Source organism: Glycine max, chromosome 17 (assembly GCF_000004515.6).
Source record: "Glycine max cultivar Williams 82 chromosome 17, Glycine_max_v4.0, whole genome shotgun sequence".
Classification (NCBI taxonomy): Eukaryota; Viridiplantae; Streptophyta; class Magnoliopsida; order Fabales; family Fabaceae; genus Glycine; species Glycine max.
The window spans coordinates 24,255,306-24,269,694 of record NC_038253.2 but is presented as its reverse complement, the minus strand read 5'-3'; the positions used below and the strand labels follow the sequence as shown (position 1 = coordinate 24,269,694).

General features: G+C 30.2%; 1 protein-coding gene across 2 annotated transcripts; it reads right to left on the bottom strand.

The window, feature by feature from the left end:
- Positions 1 to 10,054: 10,054 nt before the first annotated feature.
- SRC1 (src1 protein) lies at positions 10,055 to 11,106 on the bottom strand. 2 transcript variants are annotated; one of them, NM_001249715.1, is made up of 2 exons: positions 10,718 to 11,074; positions 10,055 to 10,246 (listed from the first exon to the last, which is right to left on the bottom strand). In NM_001249715.1, exon 1 carries the CDS (start codon positions 11,039 to 11,041, stop codon positions 10,733 to 10,735), a length of 309 nt encoding a protein of 102 aa, NP_001236644.1. In that variant the 5' UTR covers positions 11,042 to 11,074; the 3' UTR covers positions 10,055 to 10,246; positions 10,718 to 10,732. The 2 variants fall into 2 exon arrangements, with proteins under 2 accessions (NP_001236644.1, XP_006600235.1); XM_006600172.4 differs by having other exon boundaries at positions 10,185 to 10,243; positions 10,718 to 11,106.
- Positions 11,107 to 14,389: the final 3,283 nt, after the last annotated feature.

The following is a 14,389-nucleotide window of genomic DNA, read 5'->3' as shown; positions in this document are numbered from 1 at the left end:
TATATAATTTTATTAAATATATTTTCATATAACATAACACTATATCTATTTTTAACTATAAAACATACTTTTTTTACTAAAGTTTCACAAAACTCTATAAATGTAAATGAGTTTATAAGTGTAACATGATTTTGTTGTGCCTTAGTGGAAGTGACCATGGTTGTTAAAATCGCGCTTTAACTCATGAAATCGTATGATTTTACAATTCCCCTAAGGGTCGGCGAGTTGAATCGGAAGTAGAATCGAAATCGGAATAGACTTGTTCGATATAGCGCAGATTCGGGCGAGTTTACGTAGACTCGCGAGTCTGCGACGAGTCCGCGAGTTCATGAAATTTTCAAAACGACATCATTTTGAAGCAGAGCTACTCCCTTACTCACGAGTCGCGACTCCATGGTCGTGCTGTGTTGAAGCTGATACTCACCGTTTTTCACTCGCATCGTCATCGCTGGCCCTCAGTCGCGGTCCTCCGTCGTCATCGGTCGTCGCTGCCTCGCTGGTCCTCACTTGCGCTCCAAGCTTTGCTTCATGTCACAACGCTAAGGTAATTTCTCCTCTAAGTCCTCTCCTTTCATGACCTAACTCCTCGAAGCAACGAGCTCAAAAAATGCTACTGGGAAATTGGTTGAGGATGGACTAAGCAAAACTATATTGACACTTCCTTTACTCCAACTACAATTTGTGTTGCTGAATTGGTTTGACAGATTTCTTTGTAAAGGAGAAGTATCATTTTGCATTTTTCACTTTTGCTTTGGCCTAATACGAGCAATTTGGATTTTCATTTTTTCCCATTTCTGTATTCTGACATGGAAATAGATGAAAGTCATGTTACCTGGACTCAGGTAAAGCTTTGTGTTGCATATTTACACATTGAAGGATAAGAGAGTTGGGGTGGAGGTGGGAGAAGTATTTATTGTTCTTACTAAAGGATTGAATTGAAATGGTGTAAACTTTGCCGTTGTATCCGAGGAATTAATAAAATGATTTGATAATATGCTATTCAACACAAGAAATCTCAATGAGAAAAGTATGTAATATTTTTAGTGCTGAATAGTCTCAATAGAAAAAATATACACACGAAGTGATGATATGCTATTCAGCTCCATTGTTCCCAGTAGCATTTTTTGAGCTCGTTGCTTTGCCTGTAGCAGAATTGTAGGTGATTATCTTTGAGTTATTATGTTCTGAATGAAGAGTTTTATTATTTTATTTTAAAATTAAGTATAGCTCATGATCATTGTTTAGATAAGTGCAGGAATTTATTTGCATGTGCCTTTGGGATTGATTTTGTGTTTGAATTCATGCTTTAAATTCAATTTTGGCACTTTGTGGGCACGGTTGAGCAGGCATATGATTGACCCAGTGTGGGTATTATAAAATCTGCATACTTATAAGTTTTAGATCTGATACTTTGATCTTACAGAAACAAGTCTCTATTATTGATCTGAAACATAAAAAATTGATGATCATGATATTACTGCTATTATCTTTTTCATTATTGTTTATTAGTTGATCCAATTTTGGCATTTCATTCAGTATTGCTAGTTCTTTTACATCTGTTTTGGTTATTGGTCTGGTATTTGGTTTCATGTTTGTGGGCTAAATAATGTTGTTGCTTGATTTAGATTGCTCACTGATCAATCCATGAAATTGAATAATTGATGTTTAATCTCATATATATTTTCCGTATAGGTTGTGTAAATTGATGTTTAATTTCATTAAGAAAATTGTCAACTTTGATCAATTGCTTATTTCTTGTTTTGCTTTATGATGCTGATTTTATTGTTGCTGTGTTGTTATTTTGCAATAGAAGCCTGTAAGCATGTTTTTTCTGCACAAGAAACATGGACTAGTTGTCAACTTTGGCAATTTTGAAGTCTAATTGAATTTTGGCAATTTTGAACACACTTGTATTTCAATACAAGTTGGAACACACTTGTATTTTTATTTTTATTTTCATTCAATACAAATATACAATAGAAGATGGAACACACTTTGACAATTTTGAAGTCTAATTATTTTTATATACGAGCTTGCTTCCTTTTCTAGTTTCCATTTTCCAACTTCTGAATGAAATCATGACCTAGAATTTGAAAATCAAAAGCATCAAACAACCAATTATATTAGTTTATTGAATTATTGTTAAAATTTGTGACAAATTATTATTGACAAATTATTGAGTTTTTAAGAGTTTTTTTTCTAGTAGAACAATTTTAGAGTTTTTTCTCTCTCATTTAATATATATAAATAAATTTGTGACAAATTATTATTGACACAAATATTTTAAATCTCTCTCACTGTAACAAAAAGTAAATGATTATTTCATGCACTAATATATATGATAGAACTATATATTAATATAAAGTAAAAAGAGAAAATTTTATAATTGTTTCTAATATAAGAAAATTACATTTTATCACTATTATAATTATGTTAATTAAATATTTTTTTATAAATTAATAAACACGCATACCTCAAATTAATGTCAAATAATTAGTCCCTAGTAATAATATAAAATATACAAATGATATAATATTATGAAAAAAAATAATGTTTTGTCACTATTACTTTATAGCTAGGTATTCAATAAATTTCATATATACTTTGATCATATAAGAAAAACAAATTTATTATATAAAATTTTATATTAGTGATTAATTATTTGTAGCATGTATATTTTTTTTGTCATTATTAATAAATTATTGTCACGATTTATAATTTTGTCACTATTGTGAATAACATTAGTTACAAAATAAAAATTAATCACAAATAATACAACAGTAGTGACAAATTTCATATTTATCATTAAGTTTTTTTCAAAAAAAATACATTTGGTAAATTATATGTCATATGTGACATAGGAATTCCTTAAAGACGTCTTAAAATATGTTTTTTTTTTTTTTTTGGTTTTTGTATCTATGTAGGGTTAGTTGATTTTTTTCCTATTTACACAATTTCTTTTATCAATTTCCTCAACTAGCCACCATTGCACATTATTTACATAACTAGACAATTTTATTGTAGCCGGTATAAATTTAGGTTTACTTTAATTATTTTAATGGTTTAATTTAATTATTTGTATTTAATTTAACAATTTTTTTAAACTATATTTAAAATATAAATCTATATATTTGAGTATATAAAGTTAAGTTAATACATCATTTTAATTATTAAACGTTACTTTATACTGGAATTGCTAATATTATTCAAAACACAATAGTAGAAGTTAAATGACAATGTTTGTACAAAAAAAAATATTCTTTAAAAATATTTAAATGTTTTCTAATTAAATACAATAAATTTTATTTTAAATATACTCTTTAAAAATAACATACAGACGTCATAATGCAAATGAATACACCTTATACTTTGATTTGCAAAATCTTTCAATCTTTATTTCATTAATCAAAACATTAAATACGTATTATTTTCCTTTAATAAAAAATTTCAATGGATATAGCCCACGAATCCGAATGAACAGTGTTAATATCCTCCCTCTAAATTTTTTTCCAAAAGACAATATCTTATTACCATAGCAACCAACAATTCTGAAATGAATAAAAAAAAAAACATTTTATCAATAGACTCGCATTTCACGTTGCCTTTCGTCTGCCCTAGCTGAGGTGATTTGGGTTTTACAGATGTACTCCAATGTTCATTTCCTTTCACGCTTGAATGACATAAAGCTTGTAGAGACTATGCCTATACCTATGTGCCACCCTACACCACCAAAAAAAATCCACAAAGTTCTCCCCTAAAGAGTTATATTGTTTTTGTTTATTAAATTGGTTTGCCCTTTACCATTCAAAAAAACCTTAGGATATTACATAATTTTAAACATAAAAATAAAATCTGCAAGACATTAGAAAATAAGGTTGTCCTGTCGATACACATGTAATTTTTTCAACTTCAAAAAATGGCGGAATTGAAAATTTTATAGGACTTAATATATTTTATGTTACTTCAATAAATTCAAAAAATACATGTGCTTTGGAAACACATGTCCGTCGTTCAAGTCAAAGCAGCACCCTCTTTGGATGTTGGACAAAAAATCTTCATTATCAACCACCCTCCTTACTCCTTCCACTAGGATCCTGCTTCCCAACCCTCCGCCAAAGTATTCTTCACCTAATTTCTATTTTTGGATATGGTACAAATTTTTTTATTTGTCTTAACTTTATAAATGGTCAAACCTGTCCTCTTCAATGTCGATCACAGCTTTAACAATGGAGCCACACATGAAAATCAACACGGTCTTACACTTAGATAGGGTAAGTCATCCTCACTTTTCAAACTATAATGTTGTTCAACATGTCTTAAACCATATCTAGGCAACAACCCGTAGACATCTAATTTTTGTAACACCTGATTCATATACACATACACTGTTATTTTATTGGTCTATCATATCACCTTGCAGCCTCTACCATGTTTTGTAACTTTCAATTTTCCACTGTAGGATTATGTCGCCATTCCAACCAGATTCATGCATCGCTGGAGCCATGAATTAAAACCAAATTTTACATTACGGGGGACAATAAGGGTGCTTTCGTATGCGATTTGGAACAAGGTCAACGGGCAACGTTAACCAATGGTGTCAACAATATTATAGAATGCTACAATTTGCAACAAACAGTCTTGCTTCAATTAACCTACCAACGCTATAGCTTCTTCAACATGATCATCACTACACAAGTTGACGATTTAGAAGACCAGCAAATCTACAAAGACGACGAACTATTGTGGCAAACAACCATTACTCAGCCATTGGCTAATTCCACTGAACCAATGGCAAACCAAACTTTTTTTTTGTTACATCATTAACAAATAAATTAAATTTGAGGTAATGACAAATATATATCATTTTATTCATTCATAGGTTGTTCTTGACCATGTGGTGCACTATATATTCAAGACTCTGACCAACGAACTTTTGGTATACTTGCCTGATAAAACCTATGAGAGATGGTCCATCATTCATAACAAATGTGGCCTATTCCAACTTGGCCAAAGATGGCATGATTTCATCGGATACTTTGAAATTGAAGAGAATGATAGTATCAAATTCATTAAGTTTAACAAGCTAATACAATACTAGTCATAATAAATGACTAGTATTAAGTAATGACCGAGACGATGTCACTTGAGCATATAGGTACTGAGCTAATGATCGTTGATCATTTGACTAAAGATATGTCACTGTGTAAGTTCAAGGATCATGTAGAGAGAATGAGATTTGATTTCACTTTATGATTGTATACATACAGGTTAAAGTAGAAACTCTTATATTGTGATATTTTTTCATATTCAGGTACACATTGATTTATTTGAGAAAATTTATGTTTTGGACCAAGAATAAACATTGGGTTTATTCATTAAGTTTTATTACCACATTGAGTATATTACTTGGAAAATTGAGCATGTTGTAATACATGAATGATATTACTCATTATAAGATGAATTATTGCTATGATTCGCATGTTCATTTATTAAGGAAATTGTTCATTGACTTATTTTAATCAATGAGTCAAAACGTATAGACCAAGTGAGAGAATATAATAAGTTTTTATTATTAAAAGTTGTGACTAACTCCTTATTAGTGGGTTGTACATTTTGGACTTGGAATGTCATCTTCATCAGTTTTGGAGTTGAAAGACCAAATGTTGAATGACATCAATGAGTGATAATGACTACTAAGTGCATTCTTGATGGTAGAATGCCTATAGCACATGTGTTTGGTCCCTGAACTTATATCTTTCATTTTCATTTGATACACCATCTACAGAGAGAGAACTTAGAATAACCAAAACAAAATAACTCTTTTGTAGCAATGGCAGAAGGTATATTCTAATTCTGTTTTTCGCATTTGTTAATGACCTGTGTTTCGTTTTGTTGTTTGTAACATTACAGATTTGTTATTTTAGTCTTACACTTGCCTGACAAAACCTATAAGAGATGGTTCATCATTCGTAACACATGTGGCCAATTCCAACTTGGCCAAGGATGACATGATTTCGTCAGATACTTTAAAATTGAAGAGAATGATAACATCAAATTCATTAAGTTTAACAAGCTAATACAATACGAGTAGTAATAAATGACTAGTATTAAGTAATGATCAAGACAATGTTACTTGAAGGATTTCCATTGTAACAATATTTTATTAGAAATTAGGTTTGCTATCCATCTTAAAATGTGTACTACTATTAAGTAATGAAAAAACCATGCTTGCAATTTTCTTATTTTAGATGTTGTTACTTATTTATTGAATTTCTATATTTATTCAACTTGGGAAACATGACTCATTTAATTTTTTGCACACAATTAATTATTTTCTCCATTTTGGTCCAACTTTTTTTTCACTGTCTCAATGAATTCACCAACAAACACAATTACTTAATGCACCACATTTTTTACTTGGAACACCATTACTTAACACACCTCATTTTTTACTTCGTACACCTCATAAAAGTAATTTACACACTCCTTACTACCACCCCATTTTTTACTTGGTTCACCTCGTAAAACTAATTTACACACACCTTACTGAGGTTGATACCTATATTGTGAGCCCAGTTCAAATTTGTAACTATGCAATGGAGTCAAAGTGGAAAGTGGAGGAGGAGAATGACAAAGAAGCAAAACACATATTCAATGTACATAGTAGGCACATGACATGCAAAGAAGTTGAGGCATGAAGGAGTTGGATCAAAGGTTACATACTATCAAATAAGGGTATTTTGGGAATATAAAAAAATTATAAGGTGCATCCAGCCAACAACAAGGTGCGTTAAATAATTGTCTCATCAAACATGATGGCCCAACAGTTATCAACAAAAATTGCAACTCAAATAACTAAAACCACAAAATACCCCAAAATAATTTGGAATTTTCTTCTTGCACCTGTCATTTTTCTTCTACACCTAGCAGTGAGAGTGAAAACCAAAAGCACCCTTATGTATAGCATATACAGATTGTCAATCTGTAAGACCATGGAACTCACGCACGCCACTTCATCATGGACTTCACACACGCCATGCCCACTCCCTCCCCCTCCCAGGCCGGTGATGCCGCCGGGCGAGATGAGAGGGAGGGCGATGGCCATGAAAGACACGAGGGCAGAGAGCGCCACAGGATCTAGCCCCGCCTCAGAGGCATTGAGGGCAGAGATGGCGGCGACGGTGACAAGGAGGTGGTGGTGTTGCGACATGGTGGAGTTGGCATAGCGGTGCTGCGACGCGGTGGTGGCGAGGAGATCAGGCCATTACGAATTCACAATCCATAAGAATCATACAAATTGACAATCCATATGATTCATATGGATTGTTAATCTGGAAGAATCATATGGCCAATCTGGATAATTCTTACGGATTACAAATCCAAATATTTTGAAATATTTCAAAAGGGGATAATTTTGGAATATTTAAAAAAGTATTGGGTATAGAATATTTTTTGATGTAGGAAGAAAATCTTAAACAATTTCCTATTATTCTGGCATGATCAAATTGGGCCATATATCGAACCACCTTATATATTTTATGTTGCTATTTTACTTCATCATAATTTTTTCAAACTAAAATAAAATAAATCATTTTCTCCTACTAAATACAATTATCTTCGCGTGTAAAAGAAATACAATTACCTAACAATGCAATCCATTCAACATAAAATTTCGTCACTAATCAATTGTTGCATTTACCATCCATCATACCAAATTTATTCCTATAAAATATAACAGATGAACATATACTCAAAAAATGCTTCCGAACATAATTATAAATAAAATAAAATTTGCTCCAAAAAACTTAATTGTAAGCCTCCATAACATGCAACCCTCAGAAAAACAAAACATCATGCCTGTAAAATGGAAAACACTTTATCAAAAACTGTATGAAAACCAAAACCAATTGACACCGATTTAATCAACATTCAATACAATATATATGTAACAAAGATACAAGATTATAAACCAACAACTAAATAAAACTCAATTTAACTGACACTCACATTTCAATATCTCCTTCTTTCACCGCTTCACCAATGGATCTTTCTTACTAATTTCTTTTTTTTTCAGCAAATCTTTGTTACTAATTAATTCAACTGCACCAATATAATAAAAAGCACACAGCTGAGAAACCAACACCAGCCCTCACTCACATGTACCTCTTTCATCAGCCACGACTTCAAAAACCAACGAACCAACCAAAAAGGCTGCTCCTGCTCCCCGAACCTCTCCCAAATGATACACATAAACTAAATACATGAAAGAATATCAATGCCGCCTGTACAATTGTTCGTGTAAAATGTAACTGGCGATTGAATTGTTAATGCAAACGGTCAAAATTATCCACTTTAATATGCACTGATAAAGCAATACCACTTGCACTCGCTCTTAATCCACATAATTGCATCCGAAAAATTCAGAGTCACTGTCTACAATTTTGCCTATGCATCAAAACGCCACACCTACACATTTTTCAACGAACAAAACAGAATATGATTACCAAATTCAGTGACAAACGTCCCAAATAGATCTTCAAAATCACACGTTGTTCACAAACAAATCAAAAGCAAAATAAATGTATACAAAATTAATAGTTAGGGTCAAACACTTACTGGAAACAAAAGTACAGTGTGGTGTGAATATGCTCTACCATCAGGACGACCATTGCTGCCCTTTTCTCCCAAATCACCAAGGCTACGGCACAACCCACAAATCAGAAATTACTGCAGCTAAATAGCAAATGCCACTAAGCATGACCGCATAGCACTGCCATCACGGATGCTAAAAATCAGCAAGGGAATTTTTTTTTTCCAACAACCAAATTCAAATACCCATGGATGCCTCCAACCTTTACCGACCCTAATTCGAAGACCACACACTGTTTGAATCCAAGTGGAAATCAACTTACTTGTATTGGTGACAGTAGACATGAAAAATATTTTAACATTTTCTAAAATCCTCATCATTAACGCTCAAAATCACATATTTAGCGAAGGGTAATCTTCTTTATTCCTAACCGTCAGATTAAATTGGGATTCATGCAACCACAGCACAATGTTTCCCAAGTTGGGTCACCCAATGAAGTCGCCCACGATAAAAGGCGTTTACTTTTATTGCATTAACTTATTTTTGGTATGTTTTACTTATTAAATGTGAAAATAAATAATTCAATAAAAATGGTTTGAATTTACAAAAGAAAAATTGTTTGAATAAAAATAATTTTCTCTTATATAGATATTATTTAGGGTAAATTGTGATCTGAAAATATGAAACAATGATAAATTGGTCAATAAAAAATTTAAATTAAATCTTCAAACATACAAAAAGTGTAACAAATTAATCATGTGAACATATAATGATAAACTAATTCATAAAATTTACAACTTAATGTCAAATAGATACTAAAAAAATATAACTTATTGTTAAATTGATTCTAGAATATTACAATTTAATTACAAAGTTGTCTAAAAAATTTAACAACAAAATCAATCTTTCACACTTTTTATACATTTAGAGAATAAATTTGATGTTTTTTTTATCTTTAAGAAACTAATTTATCATCATTTCATACTTTCATGATCAAAATAGATATTTAGTATTTGTCCTATTAATTAATACAAATTTACCATATATGTACAAACAAATTATTTATCTCGTGCAATGCACGGGTCAAAAACTCGTGAACATAATAGTGAGAATGAATGTGAAGGTTGTCAAACATCTAACGGCAACGATAATATTGAGTAAAAAATTATTCTCCATCTATAATTATAAGACTTTTTATAAAAAATTTATTAGATTATTTTCTAATTTTTAGATGTATTAATTATTTATCTTTACATATATTTACTTCATTATTCTTACTCTAAACATAAATGAAAAATAATTAAATGGATAGAAATAAGAAAAAGTAATTTTTAAATGATAATATAAACAATTAACATATATTTAATATGATTAATTAATTAACATTTTTTTTAAAGTAAGATGAATTAGTTGAAATTTGAGAGACTTATAATCAGGGGCAAAGTATGAGAAAGATCTGAGATTCTGAGTAATTATAACATTTATTTTTTCAACCTAATGCACAACGGCCAAGCCAAACCAAAGCGTTTTACATTTATCACATAAATAAAAAGAGCAGCTACAGACATGATTTCCGGAATCGCTATTTTATTTGTATTATATCATAAAGCAGGAAGAGGGATTCTGGCTCCTCACTACCATCGTACCGTACACCTGCTGCAAGAAAGAAAAAATAAAAATAAAAGGAACAAGTGTTAGTCGTTATGTCAAAATTAAAACACTAGAGAGTAAAATATGCGAGTAGATAAGAACAAAATCCAAGCTTCTCACTAAATAGATAGATAATATTTATAATCCCCAATATACAGATATCGAAAGAAAAAAAGTAAAAAGCGTGTACTAATTTCTTTCCTTTTCGGGGAGGGAATTGCCTAGAATAATCCCATAATGATAAAATTTCATCCTAGTGTCTATGCTAAAAGTTAGATCCCAAAACCAAAAGCATAGACCCAACAATAACATTATAAATATTGAGATAATGATCATAGTATAAACCGTTGACTAAATGATAAAGTATAAGAGAACACGCATCATCAGAACACAAAACATTGATAGGAGGATATATGGGTGAGAGGGTATTTGATAACATGTTGAATTTCTACGAATAAAAAAAACACAAAACATTACCTTAACATATAAGATCTAATCACTGTCACTGCTGCTGCTATGACCATGATGGTCATGTCCATGCTCCTTCTTCTTCTTGTCCTTCTTCTTCTTTTTCTCACCCTTGTCATGGCCATCACCATGGATCTTGTCCTTGATCTTATCCACAAGTCCCTCCTTGTGCTCCCCATGGTGTTGTTCTCCTTTGTGTTCACCTTTGTGCTCACCATGGTGTTCTCCTTTGTGTTCACCTTTGTGCTCACCATGGTGTTCTCCTTTGTGCTCCTCTTTCTTGTGCCCTCCCACATGGAGGGTCTCCTCAATCTTGTGGATGATCCCGGACATTATTTCAAATAAAAAAAAATTATATGGCCTTTTGCTTTGGTTTAATTGAAATGTGAGATAACGTGAATCAAGTCTATTTATAAGCCTAGAAATGAGGATAATGTCAAAAAGCTTATCTCATTTTGGCTGAAATTACGAAAATGGCAATGTGCGTGTACATCTACGCCAACGCGGATAGAGAATTTTCTTTCTTTCTAAAATATCTGAACATAAGAGCTAAAAAGGAATGATATTTTTTTTTTCTTGAAACTTAAAAGGAATGGTATCTTATTTGTGGGGAAAAGGTCCAAAAGAAGGGAAATATCATAATAAGGGGATTGTCTTTATTTTGTTCGTTTCTCTGTGCATGACGCGTGGATGGATGAAACTTACCGACATCATTTACTCGGGGAACTCGAAGGGCATTGAGTGGATGCATGGAACTGTTACTCGAAAGAAATCGACTATGTTGTTTCTTTTTCTTTTTTATTCTTATATAGCATCCACATCAAGTTCATTAGGTGCCAACTGCCAATTACTAAAGTGAGATTGCACTCGGTTATTTTCCCTAGTTATGCTGATTTTATAAAGGACAAGATATGTCTCTCATCAAGAATATATTCTATGTAACTGGATTCAAGAACATGTAATTTTACTTGGCCAATGTTTCAAACATTTCAATAATTGGATCCCTTTTAAACTTTCATGTTCTCGAGAATAAGGTGCTTTGGCAAAGTAATTCTTTAGTTATTCCCGTGAAAACATTAATTTCATACTTTTCCCACTAAGGTTGTATTTGATTGGAAGAAGAAAAAAAAGAAAGAATATATAAAAGAGAATAGATGAGAAGAGAAAATAAGAAAAATAGATAATAAATAAAATAAAAATGAGATCATTTGATTGAAGAGAAATAGAGAATAATAAAAGAGAAATATTTAAATTATAATTAATTGATTAACAATAAAAATTAATATTATATTTATTCATTATTATAAACAAGGTCGGCTTAAGGCGCAAGCGGCCCAAATAAGAGCTTTAGACTCCCTAAAAAAAAGATCCCAAAATATTTTTTTTAGTACTAATATACTTCAAAAAAATTATTGTAAAATTATATTTGAAAATAAATTTTAATTAAAATATTATAAGTAACTGTTAATCTTTTTATTGGTACGGTAAGTAATAATTAATGAACAACAACTCTTCACCAATATCATAGTTTTGCTTAGGAAAAATAGATTTAATAGTTAATAGCTAAAGAAATCCAAAAACTTTTCTTTTATTTCTATTCTCTTTAATCGATAATTTTGCATCACAAAAAACCCACAAAATTAATTTTAAATGAAATAATGATAATTTTAATAAACTATTTTATGAGTAAATAAAATGTCTCGTTCTTAAATTTGTTTTAGGTCTTTCAAGTCCTTGAGTCGTCCATGGTTATAAGAAACAAGTTATAATGTAAAATACACCCTAACTTGTTTTTTTAAAATAATTTTTAGATTATAATTTTTTCTTATAATAAAGAATAAAGAATATTATATTAAAATATATTATAAAAAAGTAGAAAACATTGGAAAAAAAGATATGGAACTTGTAACTTTATGGGCTGTGTAGCACAAGTCTGTTAGTATGCAAGACACACTCCAATTTTGGGTAATTGTTTATTGCACCCAGTAATTTAAGTGAAGTGACAAAAATACTTTTTACTTAAAAATTTAAAAGCTCCATCTTCTCCTCTCCCTCACCCTACCCCGCTAGTGCGCCCCTTTCTTCTTCGTTTTCGTCGTCAACACCCCGTCGTTGGTGCCTCCGATCATTGTCGCTACTCCCTGTCACTGTTGTCGCCGTCACCATGAGTCTCTTTGTTGCTGGTTTTTTTTTTTTTTTCCGTTTATGCTTTCTGTGTGATTGCTATATTATAAGGATTGCAATGCAGTATATTGCATACGGATTAGTAATCCACGTGGATTATATGCATTTCCAATCTTTATAATTATTTCTTTAATCTAATACTTAATAAAATAATAATTGAATAATTTTTTATTAATTTAAAATAAATTAATATTTTTCTTGTTAAAATATTTTCTTAATAAATAAATATTTTTGTATATTTTTATGTGTTTTTATTTAATTAATTATATTTGTTTTTTGAAGTTGGTTTTTAATAAATAATTTATTCAATAAGTAAATAATTTAAGAATTTTTTTTTATTTAAAAATGAATGCATAAATATTATTGCTATTTATTTATTTTTAAAATATAAGCAATTTAATTACACTTGCTAATTAAAATAGTTTTTTTTTATAAATTTGTTATATATCATTAATTCCAAATTTTTATTAGTATATATTTCACAATTTAGTTTAACAAGAAAATCTATATTTCTAAATGAATTTTTTTATTGATATAATCGTATATATATTATTATACTAATAGCATTAAATATTTATATAAATAATGTTTAGAAGTATAAAATTAAAATTTCTTGATTTGTTTATAAATATTTAAAAGTATTCAAATACTAATTTGTAAAAAAATGAAATAGTCATTTATTACAAATAAAAAACAAAATTGTACTTAGATTTTGGTTATTAATTAAAGTTTACTAGAATTAGTGATGTGAAGCCTATAAATTTAAAAAAAGAATTTTTATATTCATTTATGAATATATAAAAGTATTAAAAAAAGTTATTTAAGTAATAAAATATTTATTTATGAATTATTAAATAGTAATTGATTGAAGTATTATTTGAACAATGACATTAATTGTTATTATTGTTTAAATGTACAGATTATGGTTAGAAACAAATGATTGTGTTGGGCATTAGGCAAAGTTTGAAAATCATGAAGATTTTGATGATGTCAAAAAGGAATTTGCTTGACAAAGGAGGAGAATGTGAATCATGCATATCTTGAAGATGTCGAAAAGAAATCACTTGATTATCATCATCAAAAAGGAGGAGAATGTGAATGTATGAATACATGAATTTTGATGATGCCAAAGAAGAATCAAACAAAGTCACTTCAAAGGATAAGAATTTGCTTCAAGATTAATTCAAGATTGCTTCAACAAACAAAGCCTTATTTCAAGATTCACTAAAGATCAAACCTTGTCTCAAAACAAAGGGTTTCAAAGTCATGCAAGGCTCTGGTAATCGATTACCAGGAAGTTTAATCGTTTACCAGAAGGGAAGAATGAAAAAGAGCTGTTGAAAATGGTTTTGAATTTGAATTTTGAACATGTAATCGATTACCATATGTTTGTAATCGATTACCAGCAATGAAACTCTGGAAATTCAAATTCAAAAGTCATGACCCTTCAAATTATAATTGTGTAATCGATTACACAAACATTGTGAATGACCATCA